This window comes from Crinia signifera, chromosome 5 (assembly GCF_055691185.1).
Source record: "Crinia signifera chromosome 5, ASM5569118v1, whole genome shotgun sequence".
NCBI lineage: Eukaryota > Metazoa > Chordata > Amphibia > Anura > Myobatrachidae > Crinia > Crinia signifera.
In genome coordinates, this window is record NC_139221.1 from 61,594,766 (window position 1) to 61,617,965 (window position 23,200).

At 43.2% G+C, this 23,200-nt stretch overlaps 1 protein-coding gene across 1 annotated transcript; it reads right to left on the reverse strand.

Annotated features, from left to right (window-relative positions):
- Nucleotides 1-1,120: 1,120 nt before the first annotated feature.
- ZBTB10 (zinc finger and BTB domain containing 10) lies at nucleotides 1,121-22,409 on the reverse strand. Its single transcript, XM_083187322.1, has 5 exons — nucleotides 21,393-22,409; nucleotides 19,249-20,140; nucleotides 8,053-8,118; nucleotides 4,797-4,972; nucleotides 1,121-3,636 (listed from the first exon to the last, which is right to left on the reverse strand). Exons 1-5 carry the CDS (start codon nucleotides 22,101-22,103, stop codon nucleotides 3,238-3,240), a joined length of 2,244 nt encoding a protein of 747 aa, XP_083043448.1. The 5' UTR covers nucleotides 22,104-22,409; the 3' UTR covers nucleotides 1,121-3,237.
- Nucleotides 22,410-23,200: the final 791 nt, after the last annotated feature.

Sequence of the window (23,200 nt, forward strand, 5' to 3'; positions counted from 1 at the left end):
ACTGTATGCAATCTAACATCACATTTGGTCATAATTTATCGAATATACATAAATGATTGAAGTAGGAAAACAACTCTGTTTCAATAGAATAAGATCTTGTGGAAAAAAAAAAAAAAAAAGAAAAGAAAAAAAAAAGCACAACAGAATTTAAAGCCAGGTCCAAGGTTCTAAGCTCTGAGTGAATTTGCTCCTAATAAAAAGCAGAATTTTGTGAAATGTATATATATTATATTTAAATATTTATATATATATATATAAATGTATATATTGACAGTTCTACAAGGAGCAAATTATTTCATCTATTTATAGACTTATGGGAAATGGATGGGGGAAAAAAAAAAAAAAGTTAGACATAAACTACTTACATATTCACAAAAAGCAGAACATGTTTAAAATACACTCTTTTTAAACTTTTAAAACAAAATTTATTTTGGACCCCACCAGGAAAAAAAAAAAAATAATAATAATCATATACCAAGAGGAAAAATGTTACACGCTTAGGAGGTATTCTGCTTTCAGTGATTTAATATTCTGACTGCAGAAATGCAATCTTTATCCTATACGGTGGACTGTTACTGAATGTGGTATCGTTATGCAGCAATCATATTTAGTAAGATGTTGGAAAAAGCGCAGTGCAGAATTCCGGATAGAAGATGGGCCACTTAGTAAACGTTTCTTGCTGGTCTGAAATGCTTTTTATTCCCTTTTTCTTAGCTTAACGGGTCTTATAACCAACCTCCTGAAAAAGCAGCTTCAGCTTAAACCGTACCAGGGAGAGGTCCAGAGAGAGACGGCATCGCCGTGCATGCTGGTGTAAGAAGCAAAAGAATAAAATGGTGGGGGCGAGACATTAGAGTTGGCTAATCTATGACTTCATCGCTCTTCTAAATAGATAGTCATTGCAATATTGCTCCCCTCCCCCCCACAAAATAAAAATATATATATATAAAATAAATAATAAAACTGTAAAGATAAATTGCAGCTTATACACAGTTGAAATACTCAACCTGACGGGATATTCCTATTAACAGAAGGGGTGATCATAATAAAGCATTTATTTAACAAATAGGAAATTTGTTTGAGCACTCAGAATTGCCTGGCAGTCTACATAAAAACTCCAAACAGCTATCACAATTTATTTCCAACCTATTATAAAAACAAGAAAAAAGGGATACAAAGCGAAATATGGGACAACATACAGTACATTAAGGATAGTGTAAGCTCCATGCCACCAACAAACCCTGCTCTATATTTTGTGGTGATCTTACACCGGGTCCAAAAAAAACTCAGTCTAACGTGGCTTCCTTCTGTGGAAAACGCCTGAAACATCCCACAGAGACACCTGTGCAACCCTACAGACCATAAGATCCCGAATCAAAATCTGTTTGACTTTAAGAACCAGAGATGTAGGAATATAGGCCCTTATTCTGGTTCACTTGCAAAGGCAAATTCCTTCTCAAATGATCAAAACCACGTGCACTGCAGGTGGGGCAGATGTAACATGTGCAGAGAGAATTAGATTTGGGTGAGTTATATTGTTTCTGTGCAGGGTAAATACTGACTGCTTTATTTCTACACTGCAATATAGATCTCACTTTGAAGTAAAACCCCACCCAAATCTAATTCTCTCTGCACATGTTACATCTGCCCCACCTGCAGTGCACATGGTTTTGCCCATTTGAGAAGGAATTTGCCTTCGCGAGTGAACCAGAATAAGGGCCATAATGTGTGTTTTCATTTTAAATCAATAAAGCAGGTCAGAGAAGAGCCAAATGAACTCAGTGGCAGATTTACTAAGCTCAGAGAAATGATAAAGTGTCTGTTTTTTATCACTGACCAATCAGCTCCTACCTGTGAAGCTACAGGCTTGGTTTGAAAAATGACAGGTAATAGCTGATTGGCCGGCCGGCGATAAAAACCAGACAGTTTATCACTTCACCGAGCTTAATAAATCTGCCCCTCATTCAGTGTTCTTACAGGACTTCTCTTACTCAGGAATAGTCCACGAATTAAGGAGCTATTTATTACTGCATAATTATCTGAATCCAACCCACTTGGCGAGACATTACCAACTGGGATGCTGCAATGCATAAGGAGAACACAGTGTCTGCTCTAACATAGGCCAGTTGTTATAACATATTAAAATAAAATACATCTGTAAGATCATTTATGCATAATTAGCCAAGTATCGGGTGAATGGTATAATGTATGCCCAGCTTTAACGTAAGACGAAATCACATCCTTTGTAGGAGTCTACATTGCCAGATTATGAAAGATGACAGTCACCCATATTCTAGGAAAAACATTGTTAATAATATTAAAAAGCAGCAATTTATGAGCAAGTCACCGAACTAGAAAAAGACAAATGCAGTCTAGAAAGACTTGCTGATCACTTCTGTTCAGTAATCCCTTTACATGATGCAAAATGTAGACCTGATCCCATCCTGGCTTGTGATATCGCCGTACAACAAGCGCGTGACTGAGACACTTGGCTTGACCTGAATTCCGGGGACAGAGCAGTGAACACATAGGGATGGGGGGGGCAACAAAGAATCAACAAGACTTAAAAATAACTTAACAAAATGTGAATACAATTACAGTGAATCATTCAAAAACCTAAATTTCTACAGGTGGGAGAAATGTGATCTAACACAAGCCAAGATTTTTTTTTTTGCTTTTTTGCTTTCTTTCGACTAATCAAAAACTTGCTAACAAAATGTTTAACCTCGCTTACAGCCCGTTTGAGATGGGGCTGCAGTTGAGCTTAAAGCAGTTGTAGTTGAGTGTCCCCTCAGGAGGGGCGGAGGGGTTTAGCATGAATTTACTCCTGTAGTAGTGTAAGGGACGTCACATTCATACCTTGATTCAACATAATTTCTCTTCATTCTAACAAAACTTAACATTACAATAGTAGTTTTTTTAGGCTTTGATAGGACCGACATAGCTATATCCTATAAATAAAAATACATTTCTTTGATAACTGATTGGAGATGTTAGGACTCTAAATTTCAACCATACACTGTTGTATTCTGTACAGTCCTGTGCAAATAAAATAAGAAAAAAAAAGAAAATAAACTTTTTTTGCTATAAGGCTTTGACCCTACAGGTTTCACAGCAACAACTATTGTCCAGCAGAGTACCATATTTAATAAGCCTTCAGTCCAATAGCGTTTCAACCATCAGCTTTTCCACCCCCATCCAGCTGCAGCACCCTTGAGTTTAAATGCCAATTGGCAGTCAGTCATCTATTGTCATACAAACGTCTCCTGACTCATCCCACCGTGGTTGGGGTTTCTGTCGTTCCCACTGTGAGGAATTGTTCTGTTCCCCCCAGCGCGAGGGGTCGTTTTGCTCTGACCAACGGGAATGGTCATTCTGATCTTCTCCTTCATCCACTAGATCGTCATCTGCATCGACTGTCTCCACAGGGTCATTATCGTCATATTCTTCATCCCTAGGAAAGTCTGGGTCATTCACCTGTTCTACTCCAGACTCTTGAAGCCCTGGTTGGGATTTATCCACACAGTCTACGCAAACTCCATAGCGCCGAGAACCATGTCGGATTCCTACGCTCGCTGCCAGCATGAATATCTTTTTACACACCATACACTTGTATTTCTTGTCCTTCTTATGCACCTGAATGCAAGATGGGGGAAAGGAAAAACAAAAAACAGTTTATTGACCATTGAACATAAGGAGGACTACAGTAACAGCAGTTCAGTGTATAGGTCAGCCTATCTGAAGAACCAGAGCAGTGCGTCAGTCAATCTATATGTACCCCATTGCTTCCATGCAGGTGGGAGAATACACTTCACAGTAAAAGACAGTGCATAGTTAGATGTCCTCAAATGCACTGTGTCCCAAAGAAATAGAATGTATCCAAAAACAGGAGGAGATTAAAGCCTATGCTCACTTCATTCCTCCATTTAACACAAGAGAAATATTTTCAGATTATAAATACTTTAAAATTATGTATTTACTAATCACCCATTACTTTATATAACAACAAAATACAAGTTCCAACGCATATATGGAAATACTTAGAAGTGTGCATTAAAGATTACTCTCATTGATCACCAATATAAAGAATCCTATATTGGATTCTGAGTAACAGACATTGATGAGCATCATTCTAAAACTGCCGTGAACGTTACCTCCGTGTGCCGATAAATCTCAACTGCCTGTACACTGGCTGCAGGGACTGCAGACACAGACATCACAATTACATTAAAATAGTGTTCCCTCTAAGCTTCAATTGCAGGGTGCTGCACCCTGCCCGTTTTAAGAACCTCAAAATGCACCCAGCCCTTTCAGTGTGTAGCACTGTGCGCCCTTACACTAACCCCCACCGCACTGATATGTCACTGATAACTTTCAGTGTGTGCCATCATGTGTAATGGGCATTATGGTATAATGTGTAAGAGGCATTACAGTGTGTGCAATAATGTGTAATTGCAATTACGACAGACTTTGTAACGGGCATAGCAGAGTATGACGATTTTTAATGGGCGTAATCCTAGTGCAGTGTGCAATTTTTTATGTCTTGTTGTTTCTAATGTGAATTTCTAATTTAAAATGTGCCCTCCCTCTGCTCTTGTAGAACAGGGCCTCTATGCTGCACACAGTTACAGATCACTAATGCAGGAAATGAAGGGTGCTCTGTAATATACCTTCTTTGGCTAATTAATACAGTAAACTCGCTCGGTTATAAATAATCCGAATGGCTCTTTCACAGAGGAACAAGCTGTAATTTACCCAGCTTCATTTAATGACAAGCAAGGTTCAGTAGAACTTACCAAGGAATGTCTCTTGACGTGTTCTCGGCGAGTAAACAGCTTTCCACAGATGTCACAGCTAAAGGATCTCACCCCAGTGTGAATTAGTAAGTGTCTCTTAAGTGTTCTTCTGTATTTTGCTACATAGTTGCAGTGAGGACATTTTAACTTATTCATAAGCCCAGCTGAAGCGTCTCCTAAGAAAAAAAAAAGTACATATAACATTTTAATTTAAAACACGGAAGGATCACCCAGAAGCATCAGCCAGACTGTTAACATTTACCTAGTCACTAAACTCAAATTAAAAGCCAATCATATTCTTTTTTTTTTTTTTAAATACGCTTCTCAGGACATACATAAGTGTGTCAGTAGTTAAAAAAGCAAATATATAAAAAAAATATATATTAAAAAGGAATATGTGTATGTTTAATACAAATATGGGTTGTAAATTCAATGTTCTGATATACATTTAGATGGCAAGAACTCAGAATTGGAGGTTGGGAAAAAGTAAAGTTCTACTTCTTAAAAATATACTACATTGGTTATACATAAACTTACAGTGTTGTATCACAATGCCTGTTACCAGGGCTATTTTTCAGCAGGCTCCAGCAGGAACTGAGGCCCTTATTCTAGTTCACTCTTTCTGACAAAATATTTCTTAGATGGACAAAACCATGTGCACTGCAGGTGAGGAAGGTGTAAAACCCCACCCAAATCTAATTATCTCTGCACAAGTAACACCTGCCTCACCTGCAGTGCACATGGTTTTGTCCATCTAAGTAATATTTTGTCAGAAAGAGTGAACTAGAATAAGGGCCTCAGTTCCTGCTGGAGCCTGCTGAAAAATAGCCCTGCCTGTTACACATTCCATGTCATTGTGCCACATGGCCTGAGCTGCTGGACTGTGACTAGCACCAACATATATACTGTAATAAGCACACTTCAAGGTGCCCATACACTGTACAATTTAACAGGTGCGATGTAATGCGTGCACAGCACATCACACAGCACCAGAAGTGTGCTGCACATACTTTTACAATGCAATGAGATGCAATCTAGTCCTAATTGCTTACAATAACTGTACCGTGTATGGGCACCTTTAGTCACAAAAATATTTTTACACCTTAATTGATAACTATTTAAATTTAGTGACAGACACAAAGGGTAAAGAACTGTACAGTGCAGTCCCTTTAGCTAATTGCTAAGGCATAATAACTGCACCATGTATTTTTAAACCACAGAACGTTTATATGAGAATGACTAGCGACAGTGACCAGATCATTCCGCAGGATGATTAACAGACCACACCCTTGTCACTCCCACACACAGAGACTCATCTAGGTCTGAGGAACCCCTCCTCATAGTTAACATTCCCGTACCTTAAGCACCTTCTTACATTTCCCCTCTCTTCAGTCTATACCATATACAGCTGTGACAAAACTCTAGCCCTGCATGCAGCCATGTTCTGCAGGTAGTGGCCATGCTAGCCTTTTCTAGTTGCACAGCGCCCCCTTTACCAAGAGAAATGCAGAGTACTAAATTGATGTGTTCAAGCTGTCAGCACATCCCCAACTGCTTGCCCGCAGCATTCGAGCCTATGCCTTGGATTGACTGTCATTACTGCTCTATGGGCATGGATTGCCAGGATCAGACATTATCCGCATGTGGGCAGCATAGCATGAGGATCCTTTCTCTAGCACGCTGGTGCTACAATGTGAAAGCTGTGTGCTGTGATAAATAGGTGACCCCATATTACATGGGAGTCAGGGGATAGAGGACCGTATTACTAGGTAAGTAGTATGTGTAGTGCTGCCACTCCAGTGAGGGAAGTCTCTCAGCAGCACATGCTACTTGTGGGCAGAGGGTCTGAATGCGCCTCTCATTTCTTCCCAATTGTCTAAGTTTACAGTGACTTAAGTCCATATGTGTGATAGATTAAGTCTATAATATACCTCATATTGCTCATCACTGTATAGATCGCTTTTTGACTGGCAAAAGGAGTACAATCTGGGAGCAATATAAATATGCCACTGTACACAGCCTATAGACAGTATATTTCAATAATAGTTTACACTGCAATAGCTTTATCCATATGTGAAATCTAAAAATGGTGCCTGTCCAGACTAAAATATGCCCTCCTCATGCTCCAATGCCATGCCCTAAAAGTGGAGTGAACACTATGCAGGCGGTAATGAGTAACAGGCCCAATATCAGCAGGTAATGACAACACCTATTGATAAAGATCAGTTATATTCCCCTTTCTTGAAAACAGTTGAATCTTGTCATTGTGCCACTCAGCTATGGTTAGGTTTGGGTCCCACAAGCACTGGTGAGGAGGCTCTGGAATTAGCAGGTATCACTAAACAGAGCAGAAATATTTGGGTCCTCCCTGACCATTGGGTCCCAAAAACTAGTACGGACAGCAGAGCCTGGAAGCAGATGTATGGCTCCTAAACAGCTACTGGTCTGTACAGTACAACACAGGTTGCCAGTTATCACCCATATACGCCTCTAGTTCAAAATTGAAAATACATATCTTTTATAAAAAAAATTCATCATGGCAAACCTGATTTCCAAGTCTGTGTTAGCATACACCAATGCAAACATTTCATAACTGGGATGTGGTAGAGCTTTTAGACAAAATGCATTGTTCTCAGTAACATGTGGGGTGATAACAAAAAAACAAAACAAAAAAAAACTAACAAGCAACCACAGATATGTTACTTAGTTGGCTCCTAGTGATCGGTCAGTAAATGAAGAGATGAACACCAATATAATTATCACACCTGCTAGTGTGACATACACTTAAAAAATAACATTTTCAGGGCCTTATGTAGAACCAATGACATCCAATAATCACCGGCATTATATCAGCTACATTTCTGTTCTTATAAAAAGGTATTTGCTGTTGAGGACTTCAAATTCAAATATAAAATTACAAAAGAGAAAAGACAAGTACATTTTTGAATGCCAGTAGGTCATTATTTTAGTATAGGGCTTGTGAGCTCATTACCGGAACATATATGCAGCACTGTGCAGGTAAATATTACAACAGCAATGAGCTATGATATAACGCTACCATTGTACACCTGGGCAAATCTACAATTATAACCATTGTAACTTGAAACTTTGAGACAAACATTTTTTCTACATTACCTACACAAATAAGATTAATCCTTAACATAAAATTACTACAAAAAGGGGAAAGCTAAACAAGGCACATTACTGGCAGAAAATGTAACAAAATCTGGTATTCCTAATAGAAGTAATAGGTTACCGTTTTCCCACGTTTCTCTTGGCCACGATTCTGGAAACATTCCGAACTTAAAATCGCTTGATGGCCCTAAAAACACAAAACATAAAAAGGATAAGTCAATGGAAACATACTATATACTTAAAAGGTCAAGATGGGGGGGGGGGGGGGGGGGGGGGGGGGGGGGGGGGGGGGGGGGGGAGATGTAGCAAACCCTTAAACAGCAGAAAGGTAACAAAGTTACTCACAGAAACCAATCAGCTTCTAGGTATCATTTATCAAGTGCAGACCTTAAACAAAGTTGCATGTATATCATAATTCAAACAGCAGAAAGGTAACAAAGTTACTCACAGAAACCAATCAGCTTCTAGGTATCATGTATATCATAATTCACAATAAATTGAATCTAGGACAGAAATGTGCTTTCATGGTTTAAAACACACATTTCATGTTTAGTTATGCCAGCTATAACAATGGTTCCTACACATTTTTGAATCACATTGCCCTAGGAGTATTAGAATTTTTTTCACGGCACCAACAGACCAAAAGCTTCTTATTGAAAATAAAAAAAAAAAAAAAACCTGCTTTTACACCAAAATCCCAGGTCCGACCCGGTATTTGGAACACTGTTCCATTCTGGGTCAGATCCATGATTTTCCCCATTTACACTAGGGTGCGGACCAGGAATATTCCCAGGCTGGCACCATTTACACTGAACATGGATGAGGCGCTTGGAGATGACAATCTCCAAGTGCCGGGATCAGGACCAGGATACTTCTGCTACTACTATCATATCATTTATGTTAAGCCTTTGATAATTATGGTTTTATATTGCCCTTGGTTCAGACAAATTGCACTGTACATGCAGTTTATTCAGTGCGCATCCAGGAAACAACTGACAAGACTGTTGGATGCATAGTCGGGGCTGCTCAGATTCAAAGTGCTTAGTGTACAGTGTTATTACACCTTTTACATCACAGCTGGAGTTATTATCACTAACCATATTCATGCCTGGGGAAGGGACAGTGCAACAGAATTTGACGGCAGATAAGAACCACTTGGACCATCTAGTCTGCCCCTTTTTAAACCATATTTGATCCTTATTTATTTGTAAGGATATCAATATGCCCATCCCAAGAATGTTTCAATTGCTCTACTGTATTTGCCTCCATCACCTGATGTGAATCTTTGCTTCTTGTCGTCGAATTGACTACAACACCCAACCCTTGTATTTCTATAGCCTAGCTTTGAAACTTTTAGGTAATTGACTGCACAGTATTAAGTAGTATTAAAATTCTGAATTAATACTTATATGTTAGGTATTTTATTGTTTAAGCAGGATTAGACAAGCAAATTCCAGGTTGCTTGTATTTTCTGGGACATGATTTTTGGTTTCAAGATTTTTCATCTTCGGCTTCTTTATGACCGCTGCAATCCCATTTCACTTGCACTGTATCCCATTGTATTGCCTCCTTCTTTGTTTCTGCCATGTCAAACTTGAATAAACATTTATTGAAAGGTAAGTCCGGTGAATCAGTGTCCTCTCAGCATCTGTTACTTGATGTTGTGGAAGGAAAGCTATTAGGGGCAGGGTGAAATTAGTGAGGACACCTTGTTACAGTTGTACTTCTAGTTAAGGTGCCCATACACTAGTATGATTTGGCCCAATTCTGACTGTTTGGGACTATAAATCGGGTGAAATTGAGGCAAATCGCATGTGTTCGACATTTCCTCTGATCCGCAGTCCCATGCACATTGGTTCGGACGTCCTGCCAGCCAACTACCGGCTTACTGAAGGAATACCACACCTGGACCACCCGGTTTCCTTACCACTGCAAATCTTATCATCTGCTCCATGAAACATGTGAAATCTGATGTCTTTCATTTTATATTGGCCTTACCACTGTTATAATACTGCTTTTTATACCACTAAGTTTTGTTTTTCTCTTACATTTTCTTCCTGTAATCCCCCCGTATGCTATATTGGTAGTATCTGTGCAGCCTGCCAGCAACAACCTATACAGTGCACCTCAGATGGTAATTCCATGGGCAGGATGCACTACATATTGATCTATTTATATAGAGCCGTGCACTAGGTTTAGATTCTTAACTCAATAACTGTGGTACTAAGAGTGGAATTCGGACCGGATAGCAGGGCGCATTTTATTAGATGGACAAAACCATGTGCACTGCAGGTGGGGCTGATATAAAATTGTGCAGACAGAGGGTTAGATTTGGATAATGGGCCATACACACGGGGCAATTACAGGGTATAAGGTCACTGACTAGATAATGTTTAGGTTGACCACTAATGGTAGGCAGTGACTATGTTGACACCTAGTGATCCTGCTAGGATGTAGCCAGGGCAAGGTACAGCATGGGGTAAATTTACTAAGACGGGAATTCTATCAAAGATGGGATGTTGCCCATAGAAACCAATCTGATTTTATTTATTATCTTCTAGAAGGTGCTAAATAAGTAGAATATCATTGGTTGCTACAGGCAACATCCCATCTTCAATTGAACACTTATCTTATTAATTGTACCCCTATGTGTGTACCATGCACACTGGAAAAGGGGGAGCCAGCATCACTATGGAGGTACTGGGCACACTAAATATCATTTGGATAAACAAAAACAAAAAATGACAATTAAAAAAGGGCTGGGGTGCGGGAGGGAAAACATACATTGGAACGGAATTAAAGGACGCATGATATACCATTTGTAAATGGCACATTAGATCCACCACTATGTTAAGTTTTTTTGATACATCCAATAGGGGGAATTTCAAGGATGTAGCGCTGGAGGCTATTCGATTAACAGCACCGCAGCTGGCACTTAAGTCTGGAGATGCAGTTTAGTGTGACAAATGCGATTGGCTTTAGCAGTGTTCATTCTAGCATCTTGCACCATTCAAAACCTGTGTGGTTCCTTTTCCCTGCCTGGGGTGTCGCTCTCTGCTGTGGTGCTTCTAGCAGTGTGGCCTATATTTCGGCACTGATATTATTACTATTAACAGACCTGTGCTGAAAGCAACAAAGCAGAGAGAAACACCCCAGACAGGGAGGAGGAAATGCACAGGTTTTGAAAGATGAAGGGTGCTTCGCTGATCCCACAACTTGTATTGCAGCAGTAATCCTCTAGTTGTAGGTTTAGGGGGGTGCCGGATGGGGTCCCGACAGGCATTTACCCAACGTCGGGATCCCGACTGTCAAAACACTGTCAGCCGGGTTCCCGAAGGCCACCTGCTATTTTCCCTCATGGGGGTCCACGACCCCCATAGAGGGAGAATAGAATAGGTGGCGAGCCCGCAAGGGGCTTAGTTGCGCTGACCATGCTGTCTGATTCCGGACAGTCAGGATCCCGACGTCAGGCTAATGACTGTCGGACCCCTGTACCACACCCATTTAGAGAGGCCAATTGATTCACATCTGGGACTCATCACTGCTGCTTAAAGTCACACTGAATTGAATTCCCCAGAGTTGCGCGCGCGCGCGCGCACACACACACACACACACACACACACACACACACAAAAAAAACCTTGTCATGTTGGCAATATATCCCTAGTAGTAAAACATCGCTTTGAAATGAATTCCTTCAAAAAGGTTTGGAAAGCCTGAAGTTTGTGCGCTATATAAACTCTTAATTGTTTATAGTATATATATTTTCCTACTGGCTTTTATATTGGACAGAAAAAGACGCGTCATGCTCCAAAGCAAAGGGACAATTAATTTTCTATGCAATCCCAATTCGAATCGAGTCACACGGTGCAGTGTACACGTTCGATTTAGACTATTTTTGTATTCGATTTTGATGTCGTTGAACTGTGTGTACGGAGCTTTAAACATATTTTGGAATAAACATGGGGGGGGATGCAGAGTGCCCAATTGAATAAGCACCATCAGTAATCAAACAGGCCCAAAGAGGTTTATTTTTCACACAATTGGAAAGTTTTGTGGAAACAAAAACATAAATATTTGCAGACCCTTGGAAATTACAATTTATTTGGTGCAAGAAAGTTCCACCGAGTCCCCTGCACGGAAGCTAAATGGAACATTTTGTTTTAAAATAATGGGGATCATTAATCCTTTTGCCAATATGCAAAATCCATATGTATCAACAAAATCCATAATGTCTTGTACGGACCTGTATAGGCAGCTTGCACGCATTACAGTATCCTAGTGGACAATCAAGCATTTTCATGTAAACCCTACCTATGATCACCTGGTAACTTAACACTAGTGGGGGCTTCTGGGGGGAACATTCTTGAAAACAAAAACAAGTCGTTTCATCCCCAGCCTTTGTATGTATATAATCTTTGTCTTACAATACTCGTCTCATGTTACACACACACACAGAGGAGGGTGTGACTTCACAGCAAGACCAGGCGTCACCTCAGCAGTAAGCCATCATGTAATTGAGCCCCCAGGTGTGGTTCTTTACACAACCTAATTATACCAACCAACTGTAAGCAACACAACAATAGGAATCAGACAATGCACTGGCAGCATCCAAAAGAATAGCAAGTGACAACATGAATAAAGTTCTTTTGAAACGTATCCAAGATGAGAATATAATTAAGCATGGATTTACATAAGGTCTATGAAAAAAAAAAAAAATACTGTAAATATCAAATTACACTACCTTTTAGTACTTTTCAAGATGGAAATGCCATAACACATTGATATTTAATAAACCATTACTGACATCTAACATTTACTCATAGATGGATTTGACATTCACCAAAACATACGTAGACACGCCGATTAGTATACAAACACAACTCCCTCATATCAGAGCCAGTACATGAGGCCTAGCAATCGTTTCCTCTGCCCCATTATACTGTAGCGACTCTCAGTCAGAGATGCCGGTGACATCCCTCCTACATTCCGGAATATCAGTAACACTGTAATGCTTCAGTAAGGAGCAAGGTCTTCAAACTTTTCTCATTTCTACACGGACGTCTACAGAAAGATTAAAGATACTATGTACATGTTATGCTGGCCACACATCAGACCAACTTTCCTCCAACCATCCAACTAGTTGCTTGGATGGAATAAAAATATGGTACTGGAAGGGAGCAAATGTAATATTTACTTCAGAAACGTGCTCCCAAAATCTGTCGCTCAGCCACGGTACTGTATTTGAACCTGTTTGATTTAAACAATTTGACTGAATGTTTTTGTCCATTTTCCTGGGTTTGTGAGCACATTTCTGATTTTTCTTTGCTCCCATCCAGTACCATATTTTTATTCCATCCAAGCAACTAGTTGGATGGTTGGAGGAAAGTTGGTCTGATGTGTGGCCAGCATAACTGGTTTATTAACCCCTTCATGACAGAGCCAGTTTGTGCCTTCATGACAGAGCCCTTTTTTTCAAATCTGACATGTCTCACTTAAGTGGGGATAACTTTTTTTTGCTTTTACTTATCCCAGTGATTTTGAGACTGTTTTCTCGTGACACATTGTACTTCAAGTTAGTGGTAAATTTTGGTCGATACAGTCTGTGTTTTTTTGTGAAAAATACCAAAATGTCGTGAAAAAATGGAAAATTTTGCAATTTGCAAAATGTCACATTTTCTGCTTGTGAGACAAATAAACATACCACTCAAAATAGTTAATAACTAACAAAGACCATATGTCTACTTTATGTTGCAATCATTATTTCAACCTCCTTTTCATTTTTTTGGACACTAGGAGGCTTCAAATATGAATAGCAAATTCTCAAATTTTCAAGAAAATTTCAAACACTGATTTTTTTAGGGACCAGGTCAGTTATGATGTGACTTTGAGTGACTTGTATGTGAGACACCCCCATAAATGATGCCATTTCAAAAACTGCACCCCTCACAGTATTCAAAACAGCATTTTGGAAGTTTGTTAACCCTTTAGGTGTTTCACAGGAATTAAAAGAAAGTGTAGGTGAAATTTCAAAATTTCATTTTTTTTTGCAGATTTGCAATTTTAATACATTTTTCTAAGGAACACAGTAGATTTTACTAGAGAAATGTGACTAAAAATTGATTCCCCCAATTCTTTGGTTTTCATAAATATCCTATATGTGGCCCTAGTGTGCACGGTGACCAAACCACCGGCTTCATAATAGAAGGAGCACCTACTTGATTTTGGAGCCTCCTTTTTATGAGATTTTTTTAGGCACCATGTAGGTTTCTAGGCACCATAAGATGCTAAAAGTTAGGAACCCCCCCACAAGTGACCCCATTTTGCAAACTACACCCTTCAGGGAATTCATCTAGGGGTATAGTGTACATTTCAAACCCCCAGGGGTTTCACCAATTGTGGTACAACTGGGCAGTGAAAATGAAAAAAATTAATTTTTCATTTTCACAGCTCAGTTGTATCAAAATTGGTGAAACCCCTGGGGGTTTGAAATGTACACTATACCCCTTGATGAATTCCCTGAAGGGTGTAGTTTGCAAAATGGGGTCACTTGTGGGGGGGTTCCACTGTATGGGTGCTTCGGGGGTCATTCAACCAGAATCTGTGCTGCAAAATCCAAATATCACTCCTTCCCTTCTGAGTCCTGCCATGCACCCAACTGGTATTTTTTGGTCACATGTGAGGCATTGCCGTACTCGGGAGAAATTGGGGCACAGATTTTGGGGTGCTTTGTCTCCTTCATTCCTTGTGAAAATGAAAAATTTTGAGCCAGAACTGCATTTTTCTGTAAAAAAATGTAATTTTTTACAGAAAAATGCAGTTCTGGCTCAAAATTTTTCATTTTCACAAGGAATGAAGGAGACAAAGCACCCCAAAATCTGTGCCCCAATTTCTCCCGAGTACGGCAATGCCTCACATGTGACCAAAAAATACCAGTTGGGTGCATGGCAGGACTCAGAAGGGAAGGAGTGATATTTGGTGGTGGAATGAATGGTGGGTGCTATGTCGCATTAGCAAGACCCCCGAAGCACCAATACAGTGGAACCCCCCCACAAGTGACCCCATTTTGGTCACCAGCTTTGGGAGGGGGGCTGGCGCTGCGGCTGGCGGGGGGGGTGGGAGGGGTGCTGGCGCTGCGGCAGGCGGGTGGGTGGGAGGGGGGCTGCCGGGTGGGAGGGGGGGGGGGGCTGGCGATCGGTGGTGATCGGTGCTGTACTTAACAGCACCGATCACCACCGATCACTGTGTTACCGAGCGGCTTAGCCGCCGGTAACACAGAAAACGCTGCAATTGGCTGTTCACATTTGAACAGCCAATCGCAGCGATCGCCGCGAGGGGGATGTCTGCTGTCAGGGACAGCAGACATCTCCAAACTGTCACCGCGTCTATAGACGCGGTGACAGTTTAAAACCATGACGTATATATACGTCTTCGGTCGGGAAGTACCTCCCGACCATGACGTATATATACGTCATATGTCGGGAATATCTATATATGTGTGTGTGTGTGTGTGTGTGTGTATGTGTATATATATATATATATATTCAGTACCTAATATTTAATTTTACTATATTTTACTATTTGTGCAGCTTGATGCTGCTGCTGCGGGGGGGAGGAGGGCAGCGCTGCTGCGCTGAGCTGCCTGCTGCCGGGGGAGCCGGGGGAGCTGCTGCTGCTGCCGGGTGAGTGCCCGGCGGGTGCGAGGGGGGGGCTGCACATCGGTGGTGATCGGTGCTGTACTTGACAGCACCGATCACCACCGATCCCTGTGTTACCGAGCGGCTTAGCCGCCGGTAACACAGGAAACGCTGTGAATGGCTGTTCAGATTTGAACAGCCAATCACAGCGATCGCCGACCGGGGGAGGCATCCCTGCCCCCCCCCGGGCGGCGAGGGGGGGATGTCTGCTGTCGGGGACAGCAGACATCGTCCCTCTGTCACTGCATCTCTAGACGCAGTGACAGTTAGAAGCCATGACGTATATATACGTCATGTGTCAGGAAGTACTTCCCGACCATGACGTATATATACGTCAAATGTCGTGAAGGGGTTAACATGTTGTATACTGAAATGTTACGCCTTATTTTAGTGCCAACGACCAAAGAAAAACACAGGCAGCCTGAAGTTCAATTCAATGCTTTTTTTGGAAGGAGGTCCTGGAGCTATTCAATTGTGCTGTTGCACCCAACCAGAGGATTTCATCTCACTCCCCTCGTGAGGTGTGAGCGGAAATCATACTATACTATTGTCACCGTGCATTATGGCAGGTTGGAGAATACCTGTTCAGTGACTAACACCTGCTTTACGGAATGGAAACGGGCATCTCCTCTCAACAAAGTCCAGGGCGCGATGACCACAACTGCATAGCTCCGTGACCTCCTTTCTGCCACGATTACCATTGCTCTGAATTGTACAGCCCCCACTGATTGTAAACTGCAGACTATTCTCAAAGCATTATCACTTCTCACTATTGTTGGCAACACTACAAAAGGATTACAAAAACATCTTCCCAAATATTCTTATGCTTTTTTTATTAGGCTCAAATGGCCAAGATATAAAGGACTGACTCATACTGTAGCTGACTTGACAGGGTTATGTGGTCTACAGATAGAGTATTTATATTATTTGTAGCTTCATCTATTAGCAGCTAATTGGAAACATCCTAAAGGAAAGTTTAAAGGTTCTCCATTCTTACGATCTATAAAATTCCAGACATGCAGGAGTTCAGGTGATAGAATAGTACACAATCAAAAGGTGGTTTTACTCACTGCAACCAGATGTTTAGCCAATAGATAAGATAGCACAGCTAAATGCTTTGAATAACTTAATACTCAGAAAATATATATAGTTTGTAATTTGAGGGGGGAATAGCCTATTAGCTACGGTACCGGCAACCATTCTCCTCCAATAACCGCTGTTGGCGGTGATTATGCTTTACGTTCCTCACAAGCAGCCCCCGGTACCCTCAGTAACACATGCAATTGGGGAATTATCCACATTCATGTGTTTGGCCGGATAAAAACAGACGCTAATTGGATACCGCAATAATGACCATAGGTTACTAATCGCTATTGTCGGCTGTTTTTAATTGGCCAAAGCAGCTTCGAAGATAATAGGATATTTCCCTAAGTGTTTAAATTCTTTAAACAAAAACGTTAAAACGATCTCAATTTAATATGGAAACATTTCTTTAACCATTAAACAGGAGACTTCCAGATTTTATGTGCAGTTGAAACGGAAGCCAACATCCACATGAACACTTAGGAGGGTTATAAATCTGGGATCACGACTGTCGATCCCCGCCCGTTTGTGGTCAGATCGATCGCATAACGACAGACGGGATTCAATGTCCCGCCTGCCAATGGGAGCAAAGGGGGTGTGGGAGCGAAAACAGCCGTGGATTGTCAATCTTTGGTCTGGATCATGACAATCCACTGCCGTTATCGGCAGAATGGACCCGTTCTGCCGTGATCCCGCATCAATGCTGTCGTTATTGACAGCATTGAATAGGGAGCCGCCGCTATTTTCCACGTCGGAAATAGCGGCGGCACATTGCATACCCCCCTTAGAAAGAATAGAAAGTGCATGCTATGTATTTGGTGGTAAGCCATATATAACGGGCATTGTTATCTAACAGAATAGCTAGTTGTCAGGACAGGAGTATTACCCCTCCTACAGAACCACCTCTAACTCCCTAACTGCACAACTCCCCAGAGCTCTGTAACTGACCGATAATATAACTAGTACTAGATAGGTCAGCCAATAAATGATCGGCTAAATACAAAGCTTGCATCTAAATGCCTGCTGCAAACATTTTTTGCAACTACCTGCTACTTTACAAATTACAGGTAGCTTAATACACTGAGCTAAGTTCAAGCTTGTAGTTGACCCCCACATGCAGTTGGCAAGTATATCAAATATTGCTTAGTTTCATGTACTTAATATGTCTTCAAGGCATTATAGAGAAAGTGAATTCTCTGCAGAATATTATTTTTCAACACAAAAAAAAAGGCAAAGCGCCTGTTCCCTAAATGCTTTCCTTTAGGGACTATAGATTGATGCAGAATTTGGTGCTACAACAGACCTTTACTTGCCATGATCACTCATCCAACCAAAAGGAAGGGATTCAACTGAATGCAATGTTTGGCTCCAGGAATGAGTGCCCAGAGCTACTCAATTGGCCACGCAGTAAACCAGTGACTACGGGGATTTTTGCTTACACCCTACTGAGGTGGGAGCAGAAATCAGACCTAGCTAGCATTGCAATGGTACGTCGGGGCTTACCACATGTGGCAATAGCATTGTGCTCTATACAGTCTACGCTGACTAAGCTTTGGTCATTAATCACAATAAACTGTATCTCCTGACTTAATTGAATGGCGCAAAGCAGAGAAAGGAAAAACTCCAGGGACAGTAGGGATGGTGTAATGGTTAACATTATTGCTTCACTGCACTGAAGTCATGTGTTCAAATCCCACCATGACCCCAACTGTGTAGAGTTTATATATTCTCCCCTCTTCTATATGGTGGTAGTAAGTCACTGCAAGTGGATTTTTTCACAGCACCGTAAGGGTATGAAATGCAAGGGAAAAAACTAAAATTATAAACCTCCACGATTATTCACAATACAAATACTAGACCAACCCCTTAAAACGGCAAACGTTTTGAACATATGGTGACATAAAATAAACAGAGAGATAAAGTCTAAGTCTAGTTTATGCCGCTCATAAGGCAGTCAATGGGCAGCACAGATGGTGTAATGCACAGGTCTTCAACCTGTGGCCCTCCAGATGTTGTGGAACTACATGTACCAGCATGCCCTGACAGTTTGGGCATGCTATTATAGGAGAAAATGTGGCAATGCATGTTGGAACATGTAGTTTCGCAACATCTGGAGGGCCACAGGTTGAAGACCCATGGTGTAATGGTTAGCATTAATACCTCACAGCACTGAGATCATGGGTTTGATTCCCACCATGGCCTGAACTGTGTGGAGTTTGTATATTCTCCCTGTGATCGCATGGGTTTACTCGGGTTTCCTCCCACAATATACTGGTAGGTTAATTGGCTTCCAATAAAAAAAAAAAAATAACCCTAAAATGTCTGTTTGTGCATGTAAATATGGCAGAAATTTAGATTGTATTATCCACTGAGGCAGTGACTGATTTCAATGTTCAAATATTCTCTGTAAATCCCTGCGGAATATGTGTGCGCTATATGAGAAACAGTTAACAAATATAAATGAGATAACTGCTAAGAAATAAATAAAGAGGGGTACACGTCGCAATGACTTCAGCACTTTGAGACCAGCAACCTACCTGCTCCATCCTGGAAGCACTGCACATCGTCTTCTTGGTAAGGAACAGGTTGCTGGAGCATTGTATTGCCATCTACCTGAAGTTCACTGTTCGGGGGGATGTTATAAACAAATCTTTTTGTGGTTTGGTTTTTCCTCCGTGGCTTGCTGGCCTCTTGAACACTGACTGAATTAGAACCCATATCATTCCACACAAACACCTTTCCCTGAGCTGGGGGCTCAATTTCTGTCACTTCAGGAGAGCTGTCCTGAATCCACGTAGAATCATTGGCTTGGAAGTTATCAGGAGGTGTTTCATCCAAATTGAAGCCATCAGTCTCCAGCTTTGCGTTTGTTGCCAAACTAGTAAGATTCCGGGTGGCCCAGAAGCTAGCGGTTTTCTGATCCCGGGAAGAAACCCCATCTTTATTCTTTCTCTTGTTATAGTTTACAACAACGGTCTCTGGAGCTTCAGATTTTATACTTATGTTCAAGGCATCTTTGATGAAATTACGACATGATTGGACAACCTCCGTCATCTGTAGATAGCTGGCCACGGTCATCACTTCAATGGCATTTTGGCTGGTAAGTACAAGGTTACCAGAGTACATGAAGTCCAAGATGACTGAGAAACCATGGATAGCAACAACGTCCAAGTACGTAACAGTGGTTTGGTCACGGCTTTCTTTGTTTGTGAAACAGTATAAGGTTTTAAAAAAGCGGCTGCCTGCAACCAGGATATTCTTGTGAGCTCTGAACACCTTGCCATTTACCACTATATTGACGTCGCAAAGAATGCCTTTCTTTCGTTGGTCATTGAGTTCCTGCAGAAGCTGATAGCAGTAGGAATTCTCATTTGGCTTAGTGCTATAGTCACCGTAGCTTTCTGGCACTTCCTGTTTTATTTCAGGCTCCTATAAAGAACAATTAAATGGTTACCGAATATAAAAATCAATGTAATCGATAGTTAAAACGCACAGCAATTGTGAGGAATTCTGCAATTTAGGTTAAAACAAAAACAGGCAGGCTATAAAAGCTGTTACATATATGCAGATTATAATTGTAGTCAAGTTCATGACCTTAACTGTATGCCCCGCCCCTACACACAATTTATTGTGTTCTTAAGGTTTTATTTAAATATATATTTTGACTATACCCAAAAACCATAGGCATCATAAAGGTGTTATTGTATAAAGTTGTAAAACCACAAATACAGACTAATTAGGTAACCTACAGAACTGCATATAGGATTCTGTTTTATGGACTGTCATACCAACACAGGTGTGCACTGGTATTATGGCTCAATGCTGGATCATGGAGCACCTGCTGAAAACAGAAGTCCTTCTTATTTTACCATATACACCCTGCTGTAAAACTGGGTGTAAAGTAAGACTGCAAGGCAAGCCCTAGGGCAAATCACATCAGATACCAGAAGGACCATGACCACTAAGCTAATACTCCTCATGCCCTGGGATCTGTATCTGCACACTACACGCAGACCTCTCAGAGCAGGAGCGTGACATCATCACACACGGCCACTGGCAGTAACACACATGGACAAACATATTGGGGAGCAGCCACGTATTGACACGTCCCTGACCCGGCGCCCACCTGGGGACAGGGGAGGGGAGAGTAACAGGAAGGGGTGATGGGGGACTGGCAGGAGAGGGCGGGGAGCGGCTTCCGGCCTGGGACCCACACCAGAGCTAAGGCCCCTCTTATGTGTATGTAGGTCACCCCTTCCTCACCCCACCCCTCCCGGAGAGAGGCAGATACAGTAATCAGCTTACACTGAGGGTGGGGGAGATCAGCGATATCTACAAGGACATTCTTCCCAGCTGTCCAACAAAGGCGCCCCCACCCCCATCTCTAATACTACACCCGAAATCGCAATCCCCCTCCACTCCTCGTTTGTGGTGCACATGATGGTGAACCCACAACACCCCCCCCCCCCCCCCCCCCATATGCTCAGATTAACCCCTGCATATACAGTACATGCATGTGCCCCGTATGTACCATGGCTGCTGCGTTGTCACCTGCCGGGGAGTCACCCATCGGCTGTGAAGGGTGTAGTGACACCCAGGTCACCATGTACAAATAATAATAATAAGGCCGTACAATGTATACCAGGGGCAGAGTGAGTGCTGCGGGCGGGCCCTTACATACCTGAGCTGCGGGGTCGGCGAGTCGGTGCTCCGCGGACTGGCAGTGCCGCACCAGCAGGACCCTCTTGTAGTTGCGGGTGCCCTTGGCCAGCTCGTCGTGGCCGCCGTGGCCCGGCTCCTTCTGGCACCAGGCGCAGGACATCAGGCCGGTCTCCTGGCAGAAGCGCAGCCAAGAGAACTCCTGCAGCCAGGAGCCCTGGAAGGAGCACTGCATACTGGGCAGCAGGGACTGGGAGCGGGCGCCGGGGATAAGGCCAAAGCGCCGGGGCCCGTCTCCTTCCTCCGCGGCCGCCGCCGGCTCTGCCCTCCCGCCCTGACCCGCCGCTTCCTCGTCATCCTCTTCCTCTTCTTCGTCGTCCTCCTCATCGTCGTCGCTGCTGTCCCCGCTCACCGAGGCCCCAGTCACCGCGCTGCCCGCCGCACTCTGTCGGTGCTCCGCCCGGGCACCCAGCACCACCCCGGGATAGGCCTCGGACTCCTCCTCGTCGTCATCCAGCAGGCCCTCGGCCTCAAGCTCCACTTCCACCTCCTCCTCGTCCGGCCCGCCGCCTCCCCCATTCAGCTGCCGGCCTAGGGCCCAGGCCGAGGCCTCCTCCACGGAGAGCACCCCGGAGCCGACGCCATTGTTGTTGTTATTGTTCACGGGGGGTCCGGCTGCGGGCAGGCCGCCACCTCCCCGGAAGGCCAAGGTCCTGCGGTTCATCTCCGCCATATCGGCGTCTCCCGGACCGTCCAACCGGGGGACCGCGAGCTCCTACCGGGAGAAGGGGGGGCAGCCCACGCGCCCTTCCTCGTGCCGCAGCCCGGTGAGACGGGAAGTGTCTGCCAACAGGGAGCCGCCTCACCGAACAGCTCACCCGGCGGCCGACGTTTAGTACGGAGCCGGCTTCCTTCCCGCAGCGGCACCGCGTCCAGAGCCGAGCACCGTGGAAGAGATGGCGCCGCAGCCGCGTCTTTCCTGCACGGCCGAGGTCGAATGGCAAATGAACAACGGACTGCACCCACAATGCACCGGGGCGCTGTCCGGAGAGGGGGAGTCAGGGGGGCGGGTGAGGTGGGGGTGGGGGAGGCCTCGTCTCTGCACAGCAGCCTCACCCCACTGTGTCAGCAGCGCTGCACCCTGCCTGAGGGTAGCCTCTCCTCTAGTGCCTGGGTCAGCAGGAACCCCGCACCCCCATACACGGGGGGATGGGGTACTCCCTGCACATTACCTGCCTACATAATACTCTTACCTGCCTGCATAATGGTGTCTGCGGGCACAGGTTACCTGCCTGCATAGTGGTGTCTCCGTATACAGATAACCTGCCTGTATAATGGTGTCTGCGGGCACAGGTTACCTGCCTGCATAGTGGTGTCTCCGTATACAGATAACCTGCCTGTATAATGGTGTCTCCGGGTACAGGTTACCTGCCTGTATAATGGTGTCTCTGGGTACAGGTTACCTATCTGTATAATGGTGTCCCTGGGTACAGGTTACCTGTCTGTATAATGGTGTCTGCGGGCACAGGTTACCTGCCTGCATAGTGGTGTCTCCGTATACAGATAACCTGCCTGTATAATGGTGTCTCCTGGTACAGGTTACCTGTCTGTATAATGGTGTCTCTGGGTACAGGTTACCTGTCTGTACAATGGTGTCTCCGGGTACAGGTTACCTGTCTGTATAATGGTGTCCCTGGGTACAGGTTACCTGTCTGTATAATGGTGTCTCTGGGTACAGGTTACCTGTCTGTATAATGGTGTCCCTAGGTACAGGTTACCCGTCTGTATAATGGTGTCTCCTGGTACAGGTTACCTGTCTGTATAATGGTG

Coding starts and splice junctions, on each gene's coding strand:
- ZBTB10 (XM_083187322.1), bottom strand. CDS start 22,103: ATGGCGGAGATGAACCGCAGGACCTTGGCCTTCCGGGGAGGTGGCGGC. Junction 8,119..19,248: donor GTGCTTCCAGGATGGAGCAG/GTAGGTTGCTGG, acceptor TTGTGTTTTTAG/GGCCATCAAGCGATTTTAAG. Junction 4,973..8,052: donor AAGAGAAACGTGGGAAAACG/GTAACCTATTAC, acceptor TTTTTTTCTTAG/GAGACGCTTCAGCTGGGCTT.